Source organism: Talpa occidentalis, unplaced genomic scaffold (genome assembly GCF_014898055.3).
Source record: "Talpa occidentalis isolate TD23 unplaced genomic scaffold, MPIMG_talOcc4v2.1 talOcc4.5, whole genome shotgun sequence".
Lineage (NCBI taxonomy): Eukaryota > Metazoa > Chordata > Mammalia > Eulipotyphla > Talpidae > Talpa > Talpa occidentalis.
Genome location: NW_023604861.1, coordinates 116900591 through 116926054, shown reverse-complemented (window position 1 = coordinate 116926054; position 25464 = coordinate 116900591). Strand labels below are relative to the sequence as shown.

Sequence of the window (25464 nt, the reverse complement as noted above, 5' to 3'; positions counted from 1 at the left end):
TATTCTGATTTCTATTAATAAGATTAGATCAATTTAACTGTTTTGAACTTAAATAAATGGAACCATGCACTACGCACTGTCTGGATTCTTTTGCTCAATATGCAAGTTTCTCATCCATACTGTTATCTATCAATATTTCATTTCCTTTTTTTTCTTTTTCAAAATTGTGGTAAAATATACATAAAATAGGCCATTTAATCATTTTTAAGTCTACAATTTGGTAGCATTAAATGCATTTATGGTGTTGTACAAACATCACCACTATCCATTTCCAGGACTTTTTCTACTTTCCAAACTGAAATTCTGTACCCATTAAACAACTCCTTACTCCTTTTCCCCACCCCCAACTATGGTAATCACAGTTCTACATTCTGTCTCTATGAATTTAGTTATTCTAGGTAAATTATATAAGTACAAGATTTGTCTTTTTGTGTCTTTTTTTCCCACTAATCATGTTTTCAAGGTTCATACATGTTGTTGCATGTATCAGAAGCTCATTCCTTTTTAAGGCTGAATATTTTACTATATCACATATGACCAATGCATGGATGCCAATCAGACTATCAGCAGATTTTGCAACAGAAACATTACAAGCATGAGAGGACTGGACAGAGATACTCATAATATTTAAAGAAAAACAGCTCCCAGCCCAGAATCCTCTTCCTTCTAGTTACCCTTCTGCAAAGTAGGGTTTTAGGTAATTATGCTTTTAACAAGAATGGTGGTATTTTAGCCATCACTCCTATTGATAATCTGGAATTTATCAGTTGAATGGCAGGTACTGGTCTTAATTGTCTTAACAATTTGTTACTTGAGTCACATTGTGTCTACATAAGGTTTACAGCATTTAAATGATGCAAATACAACCTAATATCGCCTTATTCTCATACTTAGTAGATAATGTCTAAGATAGACAATTATTAAACTAATTTCTATCATCACAATTTAGGTAAACAGAGACCCCAGGTAAGAATCTGTTTTGAATTAGTTAAAAGAAGTATAGCTATAGATGTTGATGCAAATTGACGTGTTGACATAAATTCAGGCTACAGATGAATGGTTGCTATTTGGAAGGGCAGCAAAAGATTTTGGCTACTGTCTTTTTAATTATTTTTAAGCAAAAAATTTTAGAAAACTAGACATTATGTGTTTTAGATCTCTTGAAGAATACCAGTCACCTGGACCAGGCCATGTCATTTTATTAATGAAGAAACCAGGACCTAACCTGTGTTATCTGGGTAGGAGTCTTGACTCAACTTCCTGTCTATTGCTCTTTCTCCTGAGTTACCAAATGATAAAATAAGCAGTATTCAAAAGAAGACATAAGAAACAAAAGAAGACATAAATGGCAGAAACGTGTTTGAAAAGCTTATAATTGAAAAGAATGCAAATTACAAATAAGACACCATTTTTCATGGAATAAATTGGCAAAGATAGTAAATAACAAGTCTTATTTTATGTGAGACTTTTTGGAAATGGGCCGTTAAGCATAATGTTGATAACACCCGAAATTGCACAGGTAGAGATCGATTCTGTTGGCTTAAAATTTTGTCAGACAGAAAAAAAGAAAACATTTATACCTCAAGAAGAATGAGTGCTTCAGCAATTCTCCTGAGAATGGGGTTTCCCTAGGGCAAAGGGCAAAAGCAAAATAGATGTAGGTTCCTGGTGTCTTAGAGTGTGGCTGTTTGCATGCCAAAGTTCAGGAGACAGAGGCAGATGGCCTTTCTCACAGTTTGCTGATGGCTGGCTGTGATAATACATTGGAGTTCATGATGAGATAGGTTTAGGATGTTAAAATCACTTGAAGAAAAACTTGTGGAAAAAATGTTTTAATCTCTTTTTCTTTCCTTCTCTACAGTTGGCATTTTGGTTTGGGGCTTATTGGGTGAACATTCTTTCTTTTGCCTTTTTCACTGAATTTACAAAGAGGTTGTTTTTTTCAAGATGGTTGCTTGAAGCTGGAGGTCATCGGGCTTGTCATTTCTAGAGTCCCTTCCTTACATACCTGTAAAAGGCAGCTCCGATAGGCTTATGCTGATGCTGTTAAATATCAGGTCCCTCTGTCCACATATCCAAATGGGCAAAATTGGGAAAGCAAGACGACTCATAACTTACTTCCTTCAGATTAATGATCCTGGATTAATTCCCCAAATTATGTTTATTGAGGTAAAGTCAGTTTACATCTTTGTTTATCTGCTCCAGGGATTATAGGTTCAAATTTCTACAAACCTGCACTGTCACACCCTCCCTACCACCCTTGACCCAACAATCCTCTACCATGTTCCATTGGGTGCTTCCCTTTCCCACCCCCACCCCACCACCCCCCTTCTCTGATTGCCTCAGTTTTTAACAGTCAGGTGATTTACACAAAACTTCTCCCATTCCAGTATGGGTCTGAGTCATCAGGAACTAATGACTAGGACTTTACCTGCAGAGGAGAGGTGCCAAGAGGATGGTGAGGGTTTTTCTTTTTAGATCTTTGCATGATGTCATTTCATAACAAGATAAACTAAAGAAGTTTACTATTTTATATTTTGCTCACTAGGTCACTGATTTACTTTATATTTTCCTGATTTATTACAAAGATGGTATTCAGAAACAGCCAGGTGGAAGAGATGCACAGGCGAGGTATGGGGAGAGCAGAGCTTCCATGGCCCTCTCCAGGGATGCCATTCTCCCCATCCTCCACATGTGTTCCAACCTGGAAGTAGTTTTATATTTGCATGTCATTTTACAACTTATAAAGGACATTAAAATCCTGTTTTATTTGAAACTCTCAACAAGTGAAGGAGGAAGGGTCTTAATCAGTTTGCAGGTGAAGAAAGTGAAAATGAGATTTTTAATCTCAAAATAACTAAGTGGTAGGCAGAACTTAGATTTAATCCCAGCCCTCCTGATTCCAAGCTCCCTGTTCCTTCTAGTCCACCACATTGCCACTCTCAAAAAGCAAAGGGAAAAAAATACCATCTGTCATTCAGGTTAGGATGATGAATCTCTGACCAAGTTTACTGCATGAAATTAACCCCCTTCAAAGTTTCCTCTAGCTCTTTCCGAGATTCCTTGGGATGCTGCCTCCTGAGAGTCCCTGACTGGGTTCCCGTGTGTTCTTCTGCTTGGGTCCTCAAACAGCCACACTGCCGGCTTGGCTACCATGCTCCTCCCTGCACTCACCAGGCCATCTGTGATAACACAGTGGCAGAGCAAGCTGCTGCTCATCAAAACCTGAACACCCCTCATTCCACAGAAAAGAAATGCAGCCAAGAGACACCTGCCCAAGGAGCACACTAACAGCCTCCCAGATGCCTCGGTGTGCTGACTAAGCTCCAGTAAGTGGAACTTGAGTTAGTGGGATGTGGGAAATTTCCAGCTCTCTCACTTCAAAGGAAATTGCTGGCCCTGGACTTTCCCTGTTCTCTCTTCCTTTTGGTTTTAATGGTGATGACTAGACGGACATTGAAAGCTACGTGTCAAGGGTGGCAGAACACCTATCAATACAGATCTCTAAGAGTCTGTGGTGCAGACATGTCTGCTAATCTGATATGGAAGCTTTCTCTGTAGTTTGAATCACTGGAACTCAGAGGCTACTTAGAGATGTTTAGTTTTTTATCCCAATGTAATCACTTTAGCTATTATCTCTTTACTGTTCTTTTCTTAGCTGATCCATCCCCTCTATGTGAATGCGCTTTAATTTTTCACTGTACATCAATGTCATTTTATCATTTTAATGACCACGTTTTGCCACCAAAACTTGGTGGCAAAGGAAGTCACTCACCCGCAGGCAGCATCTTAGCAGATAGGTCTCCAGCGCCCACACTAGCCTCACCGTGCTGCGGGCCTGCTTCATCCCTGAGTAGTGTGTTGCTCTCCCCTGCTCCTCAGTTGCAGGCATCCTGTGCTTAAGCTCACTAGGTCGGCTCCTTCCTCAAGCTCTCCCACGTCACATTCTTCAGCCACAGGCTTCTCCCATGTTCATATTTCGCTTCCCATGTGACTGTTTTTGCCTTTGTAAAAAGCTGAAGGGTCATCCCTATACCATACAATTCACCATTTTGAGGTGTACAAGCATCAGCTCTCTCTAGTTTTCAAATCAAGTGTTGCTTTATCAGAAAGGCACTGCCTCCACCTGAAAGTTGCCTCCCCCTCCATTGAGTTGGCCTTTACCTCTTCTCCCTGCTTTATTTTTCTTCACTTGAACTTTTACTTTGCATTTGTTTATTTTCTGTTTTATTGTCTTGCTCTCCCACTGAGACTGCAGCTTCTCAAGGGCAGGGGATTTCTGTGTCCTGTTCATGCTATGCCTAGACAACACTTACCTCACATCAATTTCTTAGAAATTTTGCTGGATAATGAATGAAATGTAAAGTTTGCTTATGGTTTTTGAACTTTCGGGACCTATCTATAAAGAAGCATGGAAAACAAGTCTTAATTATAGAACTTGTGGATGTTATCAATCTTGATGCAAATCATAGCAGTCAAAAGTCAGAAAAAAGAGAGGTGGTAGTGTGATAATGTCTTTAGCCTTATGAACTGAGTATAGTTGATTGATTTTAAAATGTATAAGTATATTAAAAGTATAGAGGTATCTCTTACAAAGCTTTCATTACTACTTTATAAGAGACATGAATGCTATTAACCATTGTAGTTAAGGCAAAGCAGTATCTTTCTCCAAAGTTGAGCCAAATGCAGCATGCCTTCTGTGTGTTTCTGTATGGGCCCCTGCCACACTAAATCTGGGTTGACCATGAGACTCATTTTAACCAACAGAAAGTGGCAGAAGGGGGCCTCCCCTGGTGGCGCAGCAGTTGAGAGCTGGGCTGCGGAGCTGCTTGTAGCCTCTGCAGCACCAGTTTGATCCGCGGCCTCTGGCGAGGGTCCCACATGGCACGCAGACCTCTCCTGCAGCACCCGCTGCTCCCCTCAGCAGTGTACTTCGGTCCCTCTGCCTGCTCTGCTCCCTGCTCTGGCTCTGGTGAATTCTCTCACCCTCCGGCGCTTCTGACTGTACCCAGTGCTTGTATAAATAAATAAATAAATAAATAAATAAATAAATAAATAAATAAATAAATAAATCTAAAAAAAAAAAAAGCAAGTGGCAGAAGGAACACCTTGCCTGTTGAGAGCACTAGTTCCTTAAGAAGGCCTGGAAGCTCCTACTTTTGTGTGTTTGGAGTTGTGAGCAAACATGAAAGAAGTCCTTCTATCCTGATGGCGAGATCACTTGGACAGAAAAGGGCTATGTGATTCTAGAGGTAAAGAGAGAGGTCTGGCTGTGCCTGTGACCTGGCTGAGCCCAGCTTTCTGGGCAGGCGTGAGGGAAGCCATCTTGAATATTTCAGCTCCACCACTATCTGACTGCAGCAACATGAGATGCCCACAATGAGACTGGCGAAAAATAATCATTCTTCTGAGCACTGACTTTCCCACAGAATTGTGAGAGATAATAAAATGGCTGTTGTTTTCAGCCACCAAGTTTTGGGGTGGTTTGTTGTGCAACAAAAGATAACTGAAACAGGCCTGTTTTAATCTTCTTCTGTCATGTCACCACTTCCTGCTCAAGTTCCAGAATATCAATCCCAAAATTCCAAGAACTGAAGAGAGTGAGAAGGAGAGATAAGAGGCCAGACAGGACAGAGAAGATGTACAGTTGCTGCATGGGATGAGGGGGGAGAGAGACACCTGTGGTAGGGGAGTCAAATGACTCATATTCATGAATGTTCAAGTTGAAATTTCAAGGTTTTTGTGCAACTGCTATAAATCTCCTGCCTCAGTCTGCTCATTTTCTTCCAAATCTTGGTAAATGTTACTACCCTACAGATTGCCTTATCTGAGCAGAAATTTCGTAAAAAAAAGGAAGTGAATTCATGGATGGACACTTCCTAGGGAAAAATTCAGGACTCCAAGAAGACCTATTCACTCTCTTCTTCCCCACAGGTAGACTTTACTTGGACTTGACCCAGGGACTTGCCTTGGGCATCTGATTATGAGTGGATGTGATCTATACCATTATTGGAACAGAAGATTCTAGAGGCATTTCAAGTTTCTTCTAGGCCTTTTGTCCCTCTGTCCTCTGCTATGAGAATGGCATTTTCTATAATGGAGCAGTACCCTAATTTGGGATCCTGGATGAGAAGACACACACACCCTTCCTCAAATCACAGGCTGGAGCAGAGCCACTGACTTACAGCATGAGCAGGAAATAAATATCTGTTGGGAGCTCCTAAGATTTTGAGTATATTACACAGCATTATCTAGTGAAAGCCAGCTAATACAAACTCCAAGTTCTAAAAGCTTTCAGAGGAAAGAAATATGGTAACTAATAAAAGGATCCAAGTCAGAGTTAAGTTCAGCAGTTACATTTTATTTATTTATTTTTAAAGGCATTTTTTTAAAAAAAGATTGATTTATTTATACAAGCTCTGGGTATAGACAGAAGCACGGGAGGGTGAGAGAATTCACCAGAGCCAGAGGGGAGAGCAGAGCAGGCAGACTGATGAAATGCACTGCTGAGGGGAGCAGCGGGCAGCAGGAGAGGTCTGCGTGCCATGTGGGGCCCTCACCGGTGGCCAGGGATCGAACCTGCATTGCAGAGGGTGCGGGCAGCTCCACATCCCAGCGCTCAACCTGGGAGGCCCAGCAGTTACATTTTAGAGCATAATGGAGACATGTTTTCAAGTTGTGAGAGAAGTTTTTCTGACTCTAAAATCTGTAACATTAAAACTTATGAAGGTATCTCATATATGCAAGGACTTGGGAAGCTTGCATCTCTTGTTCTTCATGAAACAAAACAACATACACATAGCTTTTTATATGTTAAGTCATGTTTTTATCCTATCAAAATGAAAAAAAAAAAAAACCTCCTCTATTAGTGAGGCTATAGAGATATATTATGGTAAAGGGATACATGGAAGTTTGTTTGTTTGTGGAGAATTTAGCTAAAGAGATAGAAAATTCTAAAAATGTTTCACTTTTTGATCCAGCAATTTCCCTTGTGGTTGTTTGAAAGAAATTAGTGTCAATATAGACAAAGGTCTAACTCCTAAGATGTGGCAAAAAGTATTATACACAATAATGATAATTGGAAACAGGCTAATGTACATGCCAGGCAGCATTAACCATGATGGTGTAAGTTTAAAAAATTATCCCTTTAAAACAAATAATTCATGAGTGTCTTACAAAATTAGAAAATAGACACAAAAGCCTATTTAGTAAAAAAAAATAACCTTTTTTTTAATTCTACCCTCAAGCCACTGGGTTTCCTCCTTGAGGGGAAATGATAGTTTCCCTTTAATTTTTTCTTCCAGGGACAGTCTCTCCCTGTGCATGTATGTATAAATGTATACCTTTTTATTTCTCTTGTGGCATCATCCACACTGCTGTTCTCTGGCTTTTACAGTTATTTCTTCTTGGAGATTGTTCAATCTGAGCACATGGAGAGCCACCTCGTTCTTATAAACAACACAGAGTATTCCTCTGATGTGTGTTCTTTCATTTACCTGCCATTTTGAGATGATATTTGTGAATGATTTGTAGAACACTTAATAACATGGATAGATGTTCATGGCTTATTAAGTAAAAAAAAAAATAAGGCAGCAGATTACAAGTAGTAGAGGGCTCTAGTAGTCTTTGAGTCCACAAATAGCCTCTTTCAAAGGCTTATGACACAAGACACATATTCACGTGAAAGCCTGGCATTTGCTGTTACAAATTCCTGGAATGACACATCCACTGTGCCCTTTGTCCTAGTGAGTGGGCCTGCGTAACCAGGGAAACGGCTCTGGTTCGTGATCTAAAGAAATACTGGGAAGATAGTCCAGCTAATGATAACAAACAAGGTTATATTGTTCCCTGGGTACTTGGTGATCTTTTATTTTTTGTGGTTGATGTCTTTGACAATTAGCAGTTAGTTCTCATCCGCACTGTGTGGGTTTTTGAAAGTGGCAACAGCTACACAGGTAGGAAGAGTGTAAAGCTTCTTTAGTGAATCTTTATTCTCATCACATTTTCGGGGCTGGTATACAATAGATACTGTGTGGGACATTTCTTATTCCTTTGACCCAAACAGCTTTGCTGAATATTGTGTCAATATACCCACCTTACATTCCCACCTCCTTCATGACAAATTTCTGGATCCCTTTAATTGCCTGATGGTCACAATTCTTGAAGCCCACTTTGTTATGTCCTTGATGGTTGTATTCTCTGCTTGCCACCTTCCTGGAGGAGCCATTTTGTTGGGTCCCAGATTGGAAAGAATTGGTGATCTTCACTCACTTTTCTTTTCCATAGCCCTTGTGATACCAGCCAGCACTGTGGTAGAGCATCTAACTCCAGACTTCTTGCTGCCTGAAGTGAAAACAGGAGTGGATTTTACCACCTCCTCTACTGCTTACAGATAATCAAGATAGAAATATAGCAGACATGGATTAATCGATGAGTGACATGGGGCCTATCAGTCCTGCAGAAACTATAAAACTCTAGCGGAAAGCCAGCTGGAGTCGTTGGGATCAGGCCCTAGAGATTCGTCTGCTCTGCCCCATTTGAATGTTCTCTTTTGGCCACACTCTGGGTGGATGCTGGACACTCACAGGCAAACAATGACAAAGAGAAAGGCGACTGGTTCAGACCCTGACAGTTTGAGAAGTCTGCTGTAGCTGGAACTTGATGTCTGCAGTCTACAAGTGGTGTTTGTATGAAAACAAGCATTTTTTTAAAATAAACTTTTAATTTTGGAATAATTCTAGATTTAAGTTGCAAAGTTCCTGAATAATCTCATCAAGATGCCCCTAATAATAACAGCTTACATTGTTAAACTATGGCACATTTGTTAAAATCCAGAAACCAACATCGGTACATTACTACATTCCAGATTTTATTTGGGTTTCACCAGTTTTTCCAATTTTGTCCTTTTCCTGTTCCAGGGTCCAATCCAGGATCCCACATGGCATTTAGTGGTGATGTCTCTTTTCTTCTCTCATCTGTGACAGTTTCCTAGTCTGTCTTTGTCTTTCATTGACCTTGACAGTTTTGAAGAGTACTGGTCAGGTATTTTGTAGGCTGTTCCTCAATGTGGGTTTAGCTAATGGTTTTTTTCCTTCATTATTACACTGGGGTAATGGGTTGTGGGGAAAATACCAAGATGATATACCCTTCTTTTCACTGCCAGGTTGGGGCATATGATATGAACATGATTGATCACTGTTTATGCTAACTTAGATCCTGTGGGGTGAGGCGTTTGTCAGGTTTCTCTAAAGTTACTATGTTTTTCATTTCCACACTTTGTTCTTTAGAAGTGACTAAGTCCAAGCCACACTCAAGGGGAGGGGAACTATGTTCCACTTCTTTCTTTTTTTTAATTTTTAAAAAGATTTATTTATTTATGCATACAAGAATTAGGATGTTGGCCAGAAGTGCAGGAGGGGAGAGGATTCACCAGAGACAGAGTGGGGAACAGAACAGGCAGACTGACTGAAACACACTGCTGAGGGGAGTAGCGGGAGAGACAGGAGAGGTCTGCTGCACCATATAGGTAGCTCCCTGGCTGGCTGGGGATCAAACTCATGCTGCAGAGGCTGTAGATAGCTTGACAATGCTGTGCTTAACCCCTTGCACCATCAGGGAGGCCCATGCTCCACTTCTTAGAGAGAATCCTATCTACATATATTATTTGGGATTCTCTAAGGAGGATTGGTCCCTCCATCCTTTCCATGTTCATTCACTCATTCACTTACTCATTCTATTAATTGTTTATATGCAAACATCTTTTTAATTAAAAGTAATAAATACTTTTGGCTTCCCTGGTGGCCGAGGGGTTAAATCTCAGTGCTATCAATGTTGCGACCTGAGTTTGATCCCCTGCCCACATATGATGCAGCAGACCTCCCCTGTCTCGCCCACTTCCCCCCTTAGCAGTGTATTTTAGTAAAATCCACCTGTTCTGCTCCCCACTCTGTCTCTTTTGAATCATCTCACTCCTGCTCCCCCCAACACGTCTGGCCTGTACCCCACTTCTTCTACACATAAATAAATCTTTAAAAAAAAAAGTAATAAATACTCTTGCCCATCCGTTGTGACAAGGAACAGACCCCTCCAGCGGCTCCTAATGGATATAGGAATAGGAACTCTGGACAAAGTTTACTCTCAGCTCTACCAAAGAGTAACTATATTACCAGATAAATATAGTTTTTCTCCACTTAGTTTTTCTTTTTAAAAAATGGATATATTAAATACTAACATTATTTTAAAGAGGCATAAGGATTCAGTGAGATAATTTATTTTAAACACCTGGCACAAGGCCTAACACATAGTTAATGCTTTATATTGACTGTTATGATTCAATTTTAATAAGTTAAGTACATATATATATAACCATATGAGTATACACACACATGCACACAGAATCAGTGGATGGTGATATCATTAGGTATTTTTACTTTCTTTTGTCTGCTCATTTGTACATTTCAAGTTTTCTATAATGAACATTTTTCTACTAAGAGAAACAAATAATAAAAATTAGTTTCCATATTAATAACACTTGGAACTGCTGAAAGTGTGGGAAATGATCACTATCTCATACCACTGCTCGGAAGAAAACTTGCTAAATCTTTTCTAAAGAATGTCTTGGCATGAAGTATCAAAAACACTAAAATTCTGCACACCATCTGACTCAGAAATTCCATTTCTAGCTGTTTATACAAATGAAAATATTATACAGTTTATATGCACAATGATTTATCCATACAAATGTTCATGTGTCAATTATAAAGGCAAAAAGTATAAACACCTGAATCTTATATATGAATTATGGTCCAAGAGATCATTTTGTAGATGGTTGTTTAATGAAATTTTTTAAAACCTTCACATCTAAGTGACAAAGGGTAGTTACAAAAATTATGGCCAGTATGCTTAATTTTTGTAAAAGATATACTCATACACATATACACACACAGAGAAAAAGGTGGTTTAAGAAATATATCTGAATGGCAGCAGTTATTATCTCTGGGTATTTGGAATCCAAATGACTTCCTATTTTCTTATTTGGGTTTATCTTTATTTTCCAGATTGCCTATAAGAAACCTATATTATTTTTGGAAGTAGAAAAAGCTAGTGCTATTTTGAAACTGCTCATCACAGAGGACTTGGAAAATATTTTTTAAAAATTATATAGAAGAAAATTAAATTACTCACAGTTCTACCACTTAGAATCAACCATTTTATTTTCTTTTAGTCTTTTATATAGGTTTATATATATATAATCTTTGTCACTCCCCCTTCCTATCCAATTTAGGATCATATCATATAATGTATATTTTGCTTTTTTTTTGTTTCACTTAAAGTGTATCATGAACATCTCTCTAAATCTGGAATACTTTTAAAGACAACATTTAAAAACCTCCAAACAAACCAGTGTGGAAGATGTGCAGGAAATGACATAAAGATTCATTACAAAGTGGACAAAGCAAATTGCAAAGCAGTCTTATAGTATGGTAATATTAAATATTCATCAAGCATTTAACTTTGGCTATCTATTAGGGTTGGAGGGGTTAACATCTGGAGGTTGATTTTTTTTTTTACATCATTCTTCATTTTTGTACAATGTATGCTTTCTTCTCTCAGGTGTAATTTCCGTGAAACTCCCACCACCAATTCACCAATGTACTATCACCATAGTCCCTTGTGCCCTTCCCTGGAGGTTAATTTTTTAAAATAATGTATATATTGTTATTATATCTATAATCAGAAATATATATATATCTTAAAATAAATAAAACCCTACTTTAAAGGGTTGTACAACATTCTATTATACCCCCAAATTTTCCTATTCTTGAACATTTAGATATTTTTGTTTCCACCTTCTCATGACTATAAATAAAGATAATAATAGGATGTAATCTTTGTTTTCAAGACTTTTTCTGCTCATTATATTGTATGATAAAATTGAAGAAGAGCGATTCCTAGATCAATTTGTGTGTACTTATCATCAGGCATTTTGCTTAAAATGTATGCTTGTACACAAATATATGCTTGAATATAAAGAGCTACAGATTAATATTTCTATTTTTTAAAATAGAAGTCAATAAGACCTTAGTTTATGGCTTCTATTTAGAGAAATTCTCATGGGAAAAATGTACTCTCTTTGGAAATATATTCCAGAGTCTTATTTGAAAACAATTTCTCAACCCCAATAGAAATTCCAAAACCTGACTTAATACTACAATGGACAAATGGAAGCAATGTTCTTGATCTATTAAGCTAATGTGACACAGACCAAATTCACTGGCAAAACTGTCATATGGAATCGAGAAGAGACTATAAATAAAAATAAATAAAACCAAAAAAATGTATCAATCCCTGGTTTTATTGTCTATCTTGCTTTTTAAATATAGCCTTGTTCTTTTAAAAACATAAATTTTGGGCCTCCCCTGGTGGCCCAGTGGTTGAGCGCTGGGCTGCGAGGCTGTCCGCAGCCTCTGCAGCGCCAGTTCGTTCCCAGGCCACCAGCGAGGGTCCCACAATAAATAAATAAATAAATAAATAAATAAATAAATAAATAAAATTTTATTCAGGTATAATTTATATACCATAAAATTCACTCTTTGAAAATACACAATTTGATGGTTTTTAGTATATTCGCAGATTTTGTACTCTGTCACCACTATCTAATTTTAGAACATTTTTATCATCTTTGCTTCTGGAAATTAATTATCCCTTTTATTTTTTAATTATATATAGAAGATGTCAAAGTCTTAAGTCTTAGTTCATCTCTATTTAACATTTCTTGAGTCCTCTAGCTTTTTCAAGGTCTTATTCTGTGTTTTAATGTAGCATTCATATGACTGTCAAATTTTGTGATAATTTCAGTACCATCCCCTTTCTTATAGGCAGGATTTGCATATACAGCAGAGAAATGTGCAGGTGCCTCATTCACAAACATGGTGAGATACACAGGCAAGAAAACAAACATCTTGTTATAGCTTGGGGCTAGCCATTCAGCTAAGGACACACTGTTTTTACATCTTTGTTTTAATTAAGATTGGCCTTAGAGAAATGACAAATATTAGAATGTAAGAATTTACTGAAAATTGACAATGTCCCAACAAAAGGGGCTTGGCTTTAGATAATTAATGCTTACTCTTTCTAAATGCAAATATAAGTGAAAAGTTGGGTGAAGTTTTCTGGAATTTTTAAAGCTGGCACTGCCATTTCCTGGTTATGGCCCTGAAACTCAGAATTCTTACTTGTGAATGTGGACAGTACCTACTTCCTACTTTGTTTGGGAGCGTATATGAGAGCATATTATGAAGTCTTCAGCACAATACCTGACATCTGACAAGGGTTTAATGAGATTTAGTTGTGTTGAACCAACCTGCCAAGGCCATCAGAGGAGAAATGAACGTAAATATGTATGTTGTTCATAAGTTAGTAAAACTCAGAATAAATGAAAAAAGTCACAATGTGCCTCCATTATGCACCAATGATTTGTATTTCAACATGTGATAGCTGCTTTATGTTTGGAATATTGATTTAAAATATTTATTTCCTTTTTACTAGTTTAGACGAGATTTCTATCATGATTTAATGCTTCTCCCTAGCTTTGATCCTGTCAAATTTCCTAACATATTCAATTGCATTAGTCATTCTTACTTCCTTTATGGATTGAGAAATTCTGACAATTAAAAAAAAGAAATGTAAATTTTTGCAAGATAAAGTAAATGGTGGTTAGCAAGTTGAGATAAAATAAAAATACTGTAAATAATGTTCTGGGGTTTTGCATACTGAAAGAGACGGAAAATCTCCTGGCAATGTTGCTAGATGGAACTTTCTTGGGATCCTGGCCAAGGACTTACTTTACTTTTCTTAGGAATTGAACAATTTGAAAATTGAAGTTTCAATTTCACTTGTACTTAATAGCTATTCTCTCAGCCATGTGCATCTTTCTTTGTCAATGTTATTGATCAAAGGGCATATTGTGTACTTATTGGGCAAGGATGGTATTCTTCAGAGTGGTGTGCAGTGTGTCTATTTATAGTGTGCCATCATTCAGGGCAATAGGAGTTTATAGTGCTTACTAAGGCAAAGCAAAACAAAACAACAGCAATAATAAAACAAAAACCAAGCCCAGTGTCCGGTAACATAAACCATCTAATACCTCATCTATCTTGGGTCCCCAGAATTTTGCATTTTCCACCATGAAGCTGGCTCTCTGCAGCAGACAGGAGGGAGAAATTTGCTCTCAGAGTAAGTCAGGAAGGTGGAAGAACACAGAGTATAACCCCTAGGTAGGTGCTGTCTCTCCATTCACTCTGGTGCAAGAGGACGCCAGAACAGGGCAAGAGCTAGAGGATAGCGATTGATAGTTGTCATTTCACAAAATATCTTAGAAGGATCCTTAAAAACATTGAGCTTTGCTATTCCTTATTACAGAACGAGGGGCCAGAGAGAGAAACACAGACAGCGGGCAGTTGGAAGCAGTGTTGTCTCCAGAATCCAGCCAAGGACTTTTCCACTTCACACAGCTTTGAGGGATGTTCTTTAGGGCATAAGATTTGGGGTTGGTTTCGGTAAATTTTAGCAGACACAGCCTATTTCTGCCTCCCATTTCTCATCCCTCGTGGTGTCCCCCAACACCTAAAGAAACACCCAATGCCCTCGTATTGTCATCTAGCCACGCACCAGACCCATCATTTTCTTATGGAAAATGGAGCTCACGCCTCCATTTTCTTAGGTACTGTTGATGACAGCTCCTGGGAAGGCTATGCCTTTAAACAAATTCACAAGAAAATTCTAACTGGTAATTTATCTTTCAAATCTTCTCAGTGGGGTTACTTTGGAACCCAGATGGATTTCTAAATGTTAAATATTTAAGGCAGAATGCGGAAGAGATTTTTATCTTTTCTAGGTCAGTCAGTCAGTGGGGCAGAAAACTCATGAATTGTTCTATCTCAAGTCATAAAGGGCTCAGGGCTTGGGGAAAGGCAAGCTGGTGAGTAGCAGAGCAAGGGGGGAGAGGTCTTTTGTCATAGGTGGGAAGTACTGTGAGCTGCCCAGTTGTTAACCTGGCAGAATTCTCGAGTTTGTGGCTATTTCAGCCCTGGATAACCTTTCTCTGGATATAGAAATGGAAGAGGGAGCTTCCAATAACTCCCTTGAAATGGACTAAAGGCCAAGAACTCATGATTTAGAGGGAATATTTAATGGTGTCAATTTTGGTGAGGAATTAATTTTTCTAAGTGGGATTACACTTAAAGAATAATAGAGTATGGGGATTACAAAAATAAAATTTATTATAAAAAAAAGAATAATAGAGTATGGGCATCAAAAAAGAAATCAATCTCTAAAACATTTTAGGAATTTATTTGAATTCAATCTAAAATTATTTTGAAATTTAGTTTGCATAAGGGAGGGTATATTTTATGGGGGGGGGCTTACATTAGAGAAACCTAAATGCTGGATGATTTCTCTGACCTAAAGTTTGCAGGTAGTAGGAGGATGAAATTAGCAAACCCAGGAGGAAGGAAATTGGAAATGGAGAAGGTCTTCATCAGCGCAGTCTGCAGTGATGGGTATTTGGTGAAGGAAGAAACTGAGGTGATCAGATGCAGATTCAATTGCTAGAAAAGTAGATATGTGACTAGAGAGGAGGGTAATTAGGAAAGAGTAGGGGAGGGAATAGCAGAAATGAGATCTTGAGATGGACACGGTTGCCAGACATGTGACAAACACTGATTCTACCCCTAGCTAGCACTTCTGACAGACTCTCTCCTTTGTTTTTCTCTCACTGCAAGTGTTTCTTAAATATTAAGACTCACTTTTCCTCTCACTGACAGCAATTTCTTACTTCCTCACAAGTACAAATTGTTCATTTAATTTCAGTTGCCAGAATACACAGGTTAAGACTTAAGTTGCTGGCTGGGATCTCTTGTTTTTTACTCTTGTTGCGTTTCCTCTATGCAATCACTCTGGATTATTTAATGAACACAATGTTAAATTTGTTTTGTATATTACCATATATAAAATTTAGCTTTACTGCTCTAGCTGACTTTTCTCTCACTGATGATTCCATTCCCCCAGGAAGTCTCTTAGAGTCATGGTCAGATTATTTAATGATGTTGATACTGGTATCTTCAAGTTTTCTGGTGTGTCTTAATTTGTGCCTTTCTGCTTAACCCTATTAAGGTTTCTTTTTGTTGGCTACATATTCTATTGAGGGCTCATTTCCTTCTGTTTCTGCTTAGTACTTCATCGTGTTTGTTAGACAGTAAGTAAATAATAGACTAGATTGGTGTTAAAAGGGAACACTTGCTTGCATTTTTGTTTGCTGGAAGAGAAGAAATCTATTCATGTTGGGAATGCAAAAGCCACCAAACAGAAGCTGTGAGCAGCTGAGCAGGATGAGGTCTACACTTCTTTGGGAGGAGACATGGTAACTACTATAATTAAAAAATGAATTTTTTGGTGGTGGGTGTGGTGTTGCAACATACATCTGAAGAGGGATGAACCTATATCCCCAAATCATATACAATGTTGTAAATCATTGTTATTTCATTAAAAAAATACAGTTTTTAAAAAGATAATTTTTCAAGGGATAATTTATTAACTATTATTTCTAATAGTAGAAATTGCCATTATGCTATTTATCAAATGTTAACTAGTTAATAGATGGCTATAATTTCATGTGAATTGAAATAGACCTGCTTCTATACAAATATGTTCTAAAGTTGTAAGTAGACATACAACATCTTCAATATGACAATATTCAGAGATATGGTCAATGACTAGTGCTCACAATAGAAAAAAAATTTTAACTTTATAAATACAAGTCAGTTATTTGCCTGGTAAGTAGGGTAACCAAGTCTTAGTTTGAGATTAAGTATAAAGTTGACAGTTGCTTAAACAGAAGACAGGTATAGTTAACACGTATTTGTAGAATTCCATTAAGCTATCATTTACTAAAACTAATACAGTTTTCCTAAAATTAGAAATGTACTAAATGTACTTTGCCTTACTGGCTGGTGGAAATTCATGTTCCACAGTATATGCACCATTTCTAAGCTAATTAGAGTTAGAAGAAAACATCATAGATTGACTACATATTACTCTACATTTTAAAAGCACACCTGTTTTATTTATATTAATTAAAATTTGGTGATAATTAGCTTTAAAAATCCACATTAGTTTTTAAAATTTGACCTCTCCTAGACAGTTGTTTGTAAACTACTTTTGATTTGATGGAACTAGCAGAAAATAGTCATGAGTGTTTATGTTATTGTGAAAGCAAGAAAGAGATGAGAGAGCAAGACAAAGAAAGATATCTCCTGGTTTCTTGTTAGATGATAGACATCAAAAGCTGGCTTGCTCTCACTAATGAAAAACAATCTCTACAAAGGCTCTTCTTGTGAGAAATATGCCCAGGACAAAAACACCATGTGTGACAGGGAGTCGCCAAACTTTATTGCTGAAGGGGAGCTCTAGAAATCATTTCATTTCATCTGCTCTATTATTTTACAAATGAGAAAAGAGGGCACAGAAAAGTGTTATGTTGCAACAATGCTACAGAGAGTTGCAAGCCTGGCTTAGACCACAGCTGTCCTAACTCCCCCGTCAAATGATACTTCTTCTACTCTCTAAACTACCACTCTTGGAGATGTACTGTCTTCTACTAAGACAAGAGGAAGGTGTTAAGAAATTTTAATAGAAAACAAATACACATACTCAGTATGTTATTTCAACTTGTCAGTGGCATTTTGTCTTGTGTCTTAACTATACGCATTAAACATCTGTATATTTGCAATCCAGCTCTGATGCCTCAATTTCCCCCCAGATATTACTTTTGTGAAATTTTAGGATCATTCCTCTTCTGGTTTTAATTAATTTTTGGAGTTTTAATTAATTTTTTTCTTTTCAGAGAATTTTGTATAATTCTCGAGTTTTCTATTTTGAGAATTGAGTGCAAGTTGTTCCCAAACCAGGATTGGAATTCATTGATGGTGACAAATGAGTAAGAAAGTGCCATCTTTTTGAAAAATTATAATTCTGTGGCAAGTAAGCTAAAGGATCATAAAACATCTTGAGAGGTTTCCAATGAAAAATCTTATTTTTCTTATGTCTTAAAGTTTGGGAAGAGCAATGTAGAATTGTGACATAGTTAACAGAGGAAAAAAATCCACTTTCTGTTCAATTCTTCATTCCCTTCCTGAGAGCTGGTTTTGACTCTTTATTCAGTCATTCCCTAATCCAAAGGATTCAAAAGTCTCTTGAAAACAACTTTTAAATAATTCAGTCTAGCTAAAATAATCTTCAAAAAGTGGCCCCCTAAAAGGGCTTTGTGGTTGGGGCAAATTGGAATAATTACATTCCAATATCACTGGGACTGAAACAGAGACCAGACAGAGTCCAAGCAAATAGGCTTGCAGGGTCAATACAGTCTAATTAAATGTCCTTTGCTCTGACTGTATTTCCTTCCTCCCTGAAGAAATAGGAATGCTGAGATGTGAAGTCTGCACTATTAATGGTCTATAAAGTACTGAACAAAAAGAACTGTTTGGAGCTTCTCGGATACACCTGCATGGAAGGTCTGAGGAAAACAGGGTGCAAAGAGATCTCACAGAGGTGCAGAAAGGAGTATTCACTCACTGTGCTGGCGCAGTGTTTGGAGCCAGCAGGCAAGAGCTACATAAATAAATTTAAAAGCTTGAATGCTGGCACAGGAGTCAGAAGGCCCAGTACAGATAGAAGCTTGCAAGATTGTAAAGGAAACACAGGGTTACAGAATCAAGTGGGATGCTGGAAGAGCCAGGGGTAGGACTGGTTGCTGAGGTGAAGTTCTAAAAAGTCATTACTTAATTTGGGGCTAGATGCTGAGTGCAGGTGTCTTCCATGTGGTTGAGAAATGCAAGAGCATTTACGTAGCATGAATGTGAAATGTAGAATGTGGTATGAATGCACTTGAAACAGGAGAGTCATGCTTTCAGAGTTGCAGCTTTGAGTGATACAGATGGCATAGGGGCTGTATGACCTGAGACACCCAGAGAAAGTCAAGGAAGCAAAGGTCATCAGCAGGTTCTCTTTCTTTGTGGTAATAAGACTGCATGAGAACATTTTTCTAACCATGTGATGCTTTCTCCTCTCTCTTCCCCAGAGATATTTAAAGGATGAGTTTGTTTAAGGGAGAAAATATATAGAGAGAAATACTAGTTTGAATTAATTTTTAAATGTATGCAAAACTAAGTCAACCTATGAACCCCTTCCCCAAATGCCGTTATTGTAACAAAAAGGGTAGTGGAGTCTTTTGGTGTCTTCTTAATTTCTCTCACTCTATGTGTGTATGTATTCTATGTAATGTATATATTTAGGGGAACTGGAGCATTATGAGTGATTTGGTGATAAGGAGGTTTAAGTGAAAACTAAAGAGAAATCTTTCAGTAAAATTACCTCTTATCATTTATTTCTCATTTTCCTTGCACCTGTGGTATCATCTTATTAAAAATGCAAGAAACATGGAAATCTGAAGAAGTACATTGTTGACAATAAGATGAAAATAGGAAAAATCTAGCAGTTTATATTCATACCATGAATATTAAGTGGCTAAACAAGACTACTTAAAATATCCGTCCATTGAGAAAGGAGCTATTGTTTAGATGTCATAATTTCTTAGAACTAGTGGCTACAATAATAAATTTTAAAAAGGGAAAAATAAAAGAGATGCTTCCAAATAGTTGATTGAGATTTGCAGGAAGTTTGCATATATAGCCATGTTTATAAGTTCAATAAGCTTTTAGAGATGGACAATAAGGTGTTACTGTGATTTCGTAATAACAACTTATGCTCAGTGTCTTAGATACAAGGAATTCCAACAACTATGTGATTTGCAAAATCTGACAGCATTCACGTAGCCCAAGAACAGAAAAGAATTTATGAAGACTTCTTCATTTTTATTGATAGCATCACTATTTTGTGCCTTTATGCCAGAAAGTGATAGGCAGCCCCAGGCTATTATTTTACATGAGCTCCTTGTTAGCAAACTAAAAGTACTTTCAAACATTCTGCATCATTCTTAAATGTCCAGGATATAAAGAACTACCATGATGCTTCAAGATGTATAAGATCCCTACATAAATTGAAAATTCACCCACTGAGGTGTTTTGCTTGCTGTTATTGCCTCTTTTGTTTTGTATGAGACATAAAGATAGTATGAAAGAAAACTCTCTGCTTGCAAGTGCTTACAACCTAATCTGATCATGTTTAGAGCTGAACAAGTTCACAGAGGTTATGGATGCAAATGTTTGGAAAAGAGTGTTGACAATGAACTATTTCAAAAACACATCCAAGAGTATTAGTTTAGGTACTGAGATGAGTTAACCAGCAGGAGAAAAGGATAAAGAATTATGAGGTCTCAAAGGACCATATTAGTCAGCAATCAATTATCCTAAGATGTTATTGTCACAAAGAAGGTGATTCCTTGTAGTTCACTCTCTATTTGCTTTTTAATATATATGGTATTTTCTCTAGCTAACTTTAAAAATAGAATTGTCAGCGTCTCACAAGACAGAGAAAGAGTCTGCCCTGGCATCAAAGGGTAAACTTAGATGACATTTCAAGGTTTTCTTCCTACACCAACATAAAAGCACAGAATAGAATGCCAGCATTACTTAACAGACCTGGTTACAATAAGAGTGAATTAAAATGCAGAAATACAATGTCATTTTTACATAAACAACAGCCAGGCAAGATATTTGATATTGCTCTAAGACATTATGTGGTCAGCTGAAGCAAGATGCTATATGTAAATCTTCTCCATAAATCAAAGTATAAGTCCATAAATCCTGAATACAAATTGCCTCATTCAGGGGCTGCTCTGATGAAAGTGAAAATGTCTCCTCCATATGTATAGTTTCAGACTTTATAACATTTAAAGAAAATGTTCTAAGAGATAAAGTTGGCATGTAAAACGCATGGGAAGAGGAATTAGTAACAATCAGAGCAAAACAACTCTAGAAAGCATCTTAATTTTCATATGGCTCATTTGCATTTGAAACACTGAGAATTCCTATCTCTCTTGTACAAAAATGTGTACATATTAAATTACTTTCCACTTGAAAGAACATTTTCTTAAATGTTTGGAAGATGATCAAATTTTAACTGGAGGACTTGTTTTCTTCCATCAGGTGTGGGGGAGATGTGGCTTCCTGGTATGAGAGGCAACAGTTGATTCTAATAGTGGAACAAGACAAAAATAAGAAAGTAAATTGAAAACAATTCCTATGCAGTTTGATTCAAAGGTGGTAAAACAAAAGGGATACATATGGTACAAAGATGTCAAATGACATCAATTTTAAAATTAGGCAGGGTTACATTTATAAAAACTGTAACCCTCTGATACTTGAAAATTTGGTTCTTTTCTTTATTCTAGGATTCTCATGGATGCACTATGATTTCTTTCAATATACTTGTTTCTGAGTATCTAGTCAGTTTTTAAAAGATAGATAAACAGCGGCCTCCCTGGAGGCCTCGGGGTTAAGTCTCAGCACTATCACCTGGAAGGCCTGAGGCCAGGCCAGGGAGCTAACACACATATGGAGCAGCAGACCTCTCCTGGCTCACCTGCTGTTCCCCTTAGCAGTGTATTTCAGTAAATCTGCCTGCTCTGCTCTGCACTCTGTCTCTGGTGAATTCTCTTACTGCCTCCCCCTCCCTACCACACTTCTTGCCTACACCCCAGTTCTACTATGCAAAAATAAATAAATAAAATCTTTTTAAAAAAGATTTATGCATACAAGAACTGGGGTATAGGCCAGAGGTGCGGGGGGTGAGAGGACTCACCAGAGACAGAGTGGGAAACAGAACAGGCAGACTGACTGAAATACACTGCTGAGGGGAGCAGTGGGCGAGACAGGAGAGGTCTGCTGTGCCATGTGGGCAGCTCCCTGGCTGGCCAGGGATCAAACTCCTGCTGCAGAGACTGCGGATAGCTTCACAGTGCTGTACTTAACCCCTTGAGCCACCAGGGAGGCCCCGGATTAGTGTTTTAAAACACAATTCATATTGCAGTTCAAACTGTTATTTGAAGAAACCCTAATCTTTTGGTTACTTAAGTAAGCTGTGTTAGACTTGACTTTCAAACATACAGCTTTAACAGTGAAAGGTAAATTTACCTATGTAACAAAAACTCAGATACCCACAGATTTTTGGACACACAGACATAATCCTAACATTTCATCATATTGATTAGTTTGAACTTCCTCAACAAACTTCTATTTTAACTATCAAAAGGTTGGAAAAAAAAGATTTCTTTCTTTATCGTAGAAATGCTGAGGAAACAAATGACTGATACATAGATCAAAAGTGAAAATTCAGCAGATAGAATGGGACAATTTTCAGTCTTGGATAAATTAAAATTACTCTCCTCCTTAAACAATGTTTGTCTTATATATTTATTTGGATAATATTCATTAAGTACGTTCTACAGGTCAGATACTGTTTTAAGTGCTGGGAATACAGGTGAAAAAGAAGCCCAATCCAAAATTAGCCTGCTTCCATGAAGTTTATTTAACATCAAAGCTTTCTGAAACCAAGTAAAGGGTCATCACCTAATAAACTGCAGAATCAACATTTATCATCAGATTCAGCATATCATTCTGTAGTATCAGCATATTTTAGGCTAGGAATTGGTTCCCAGATGTCTTGAGTTTCACCCTTTTGTATCTGGCCAGAGCTTATCTTTGATTTCAGGGACAAGCCTAGGAAAGGCAGACTTAAGCATCATGGGTGAAAAGAATGGAATAGTCAAATTTCCTTTATTTAAGCCTTTGGAAGCTCCAGAAAGGTACTGGGATTCCTCTGTAGAGATTGTGGACTCAGGGTTTCGTTGTACGAAGCAGTTGTATTTTGGTTACACAATCTGGTAGGTAACATATCCAATCAGTGTAGCAAAAGGATTGTACAATGATTTGATTCAAGTGTACTTTGGAATAAGATCTGGAACAAGTTTTTAAAAGAAAACAAACTATTTTGCATAGTTTTATGACATCAATCACCAATATTTATTAAGATAAAAAAATATAATGAACCAATAAAAAAAAAAAGGTTTTGGTGTCCACCTAGTGTCGCTTGAAAAGGTAGAAGAAGGAAAAATAATGAATCAATTTTATAACACTTTAGCTTTTGAACAGAGGTACCTGTTGGCGTCTTCTGTTTCTTCCTTCATTACGTGCTTTTTTTTTCATTTGGTCCTCTCGGAAAGAGTCAAAGTAGGGGTTCTCCAGGAGTTGGGCGCAGGTCAATCTGTCATCTGGATTCATCTTCAGACACTCCTTTGAAAGGAGAGAAAAGCAAAGAAGATACTATGAAAAAGGCCTATTTTATTATTGTGTCTCCATTCTCTGACTAGTAAGAGGGAGCCAACAGGAGTTTAGAAAATTTCAAGTTGATATATTCTCCAGTATTTGGAACTTGCTAATTACTAGGCTTGTTCTTCTTTTGCCACTTCTAAGTCTTCTGAGGGCAGAAATGATAAACATTCACTGTCTCTGAAAGGGGCTACATGTAGATCAGGTGTTTCCACCATGACATCTCTTCATCACTGTCTAAGCAAATAGTTTGTCAGACTTTTCAAAAGGTGGTCCCTAGACTAGCTGTATCAGCATCACCTGGAAACTTATTAGAAATGCAAATTCTTGGTTCAACCTTAGCCCTGCTGAATCAAAAGCAGAGTGGGGCCCAGCAACCTATGTTAAGCAGACCCTCTGGATGAGTCTGATACTTATTCAAGTTTGAGAATTGCTGATTTAAGGAGGCAGTTAGGGAAGTGTTAGTTTTAGTAGTGAAAAGAACCTAAAAATGGGGATGATTGGAGTACATATTCAAATAAAAATCACTAGAGGCAAAAAGAGAAAGGTGACATTATGACCCTTTATACTAGAAGCTATTAGAATCACTAGCTCTGCACACCCTGGAGTGGGGAGGACTCTGACAGCAGTGGAATCAATGGTAATCATGACACCGATTTCTTCCAAGAGGCCCTGATAATTTTTGGTCAGAGAATGAACCTTTACTCATGAACTGGAGCTGCCTTAGAACATGCAGACACAGGGGATCTGAAATGTCTTGCCAGTATTTATTTGTTGTTTAAAATGACTCAACTGCTATTAAAGAAAGCAAGCTTTCCTTCATCTAACATGGAGCAGGAACCTAAGTTTTAGAGTGTAGCTCACAAAAGAGCACAATCCCTGATGCACTTGGAGAATTCTTGAGTGTCAGGTCAATATTTATAGCTCTAAATCAAATAATGGAGTGGCCGAAAATAACTTCATCCAGGATCTTGGGCAGTCCCACTGGGCACTTCATTTCTGAAGCTGAGACAGGGAGTTTTTCCTATACCTTGGTGTTTTGTGCCCTGGAGTTGTCTTCCAGCAAGTTTTCTCTCAGGTTAGTGGGGAGAGTAAGTAGAGGAAGGCCTAGACTCTACTTTAGAATTGGGTAGGCTCACAGAGCTTGACGTCACCCTGACTCCTTAAAGGTTTTGCTATTGCGGGTACATCAGAACAATCTGTCCAGAACAAAGTCAGGGAATGAGGCTTCCAGGACAAGGTCTGCAGAGTGCTGTGTTAAGGTAGGTGGAGCAGTGGAAAGGGGAGTCTGAGAGAGAGCATAGAGGAATTTCAGGACTCAGGCTGAAGGAATCCAGCACCCTGGATAGCACCCAGGCAGCCACCTGGCAACCTGGACAAGCACTAAGGTCAGTCTACAAAGTTGACTCGAGTTTATCTGGATGGTTCCTCCTTCTAGTTCAGATGAGTTTCAAATTAGGCTGCTTATCATAATCACTTTCGGGGATGTTTAAAGGTACAAATTCCAGGATCCTACTCATGGCAATTCTACTTCTATAAATCTGAGGTTAGAAAGTGAAACGTGTATTTTTTTAAAAAAAACTCCCAGGACATTATGGTGAGTAGCCATCTGAAAACTACCACTGTAGGTAGAACTCAATTGATTTAGATACTCTCACTGGTATTTTTATTGCCATCCCTTCCTCTGTGCATTCAGTATTAACCCTGGATGGAAGGGTGACACGTTCCAGCATGGCTTCACATGTTCCAGCAGTCAAGAATGAATGGCATACTGCCCATAATTGCGTCTTGGTTTTTTTTTTTTTAACTCCTTTTTTTTTAAAAAAAGATTTATTCATTTATACAAGCACTGGGGTTCAGGCCAGAGGCGCAGGAGGGTGAGAGAATCTACCAGAGACAGAGCAGGGAGCAGAACAGGCAAAAGGACCGAAATACACTGCTGAGGGGAACAGTGGGCGTGACAGGAGAGGTCTGCTGCGCCATGTGGGAATCTCCCTGGCCAGGAATTGAACTGGTGAGGTGGAGGCTGCAAATAGCCTCACAGCACTGCGCTCAACCCACTGCGCCACTGGGGAGGCCCTGAGTCTTGTTTTTTAATTAGGGTCTATCCTTTGTTTGGCCA

General features: G+C 38.0%; 1 protein-coding gene across 4 annotated transcripts in view; it reads right to left on the bottom strand.

Annotated features, from left to right (window-relative positions):
• The window catches only part of CDKL4 (cyclin dependent kinase like 4), a 67781-nt gene that overhangs the window by 10500 nt on the left and 31817 nt on the right, over positions 1-25464 (bottom strand). For 2 of the 4 annotated variants that reach the window (XM_037528185.2, XM_037528186.2), the window contains exons 9-10: positions 23172-23306; positions 8005-8343 (exon numbers count right to left, since the gene is read on the bottom strand). In XM_037528185.2, coding sequence (XP_037384082.2) covers positions 8176-8343; positions 23172-23306 — 303 coding nt within the window. In that variant the 3' untranslated portion in view covers positions 8005-8175. Of the gene's footprint in view, positions 1-8004; positions 8344-19434; positions 21208-23171; positions 23307-25464 lie in introns of those variants that run through there. The other 2 variants (XM_054701190.1, XM_054701191.1) reach the window with 2 other exon arrangements.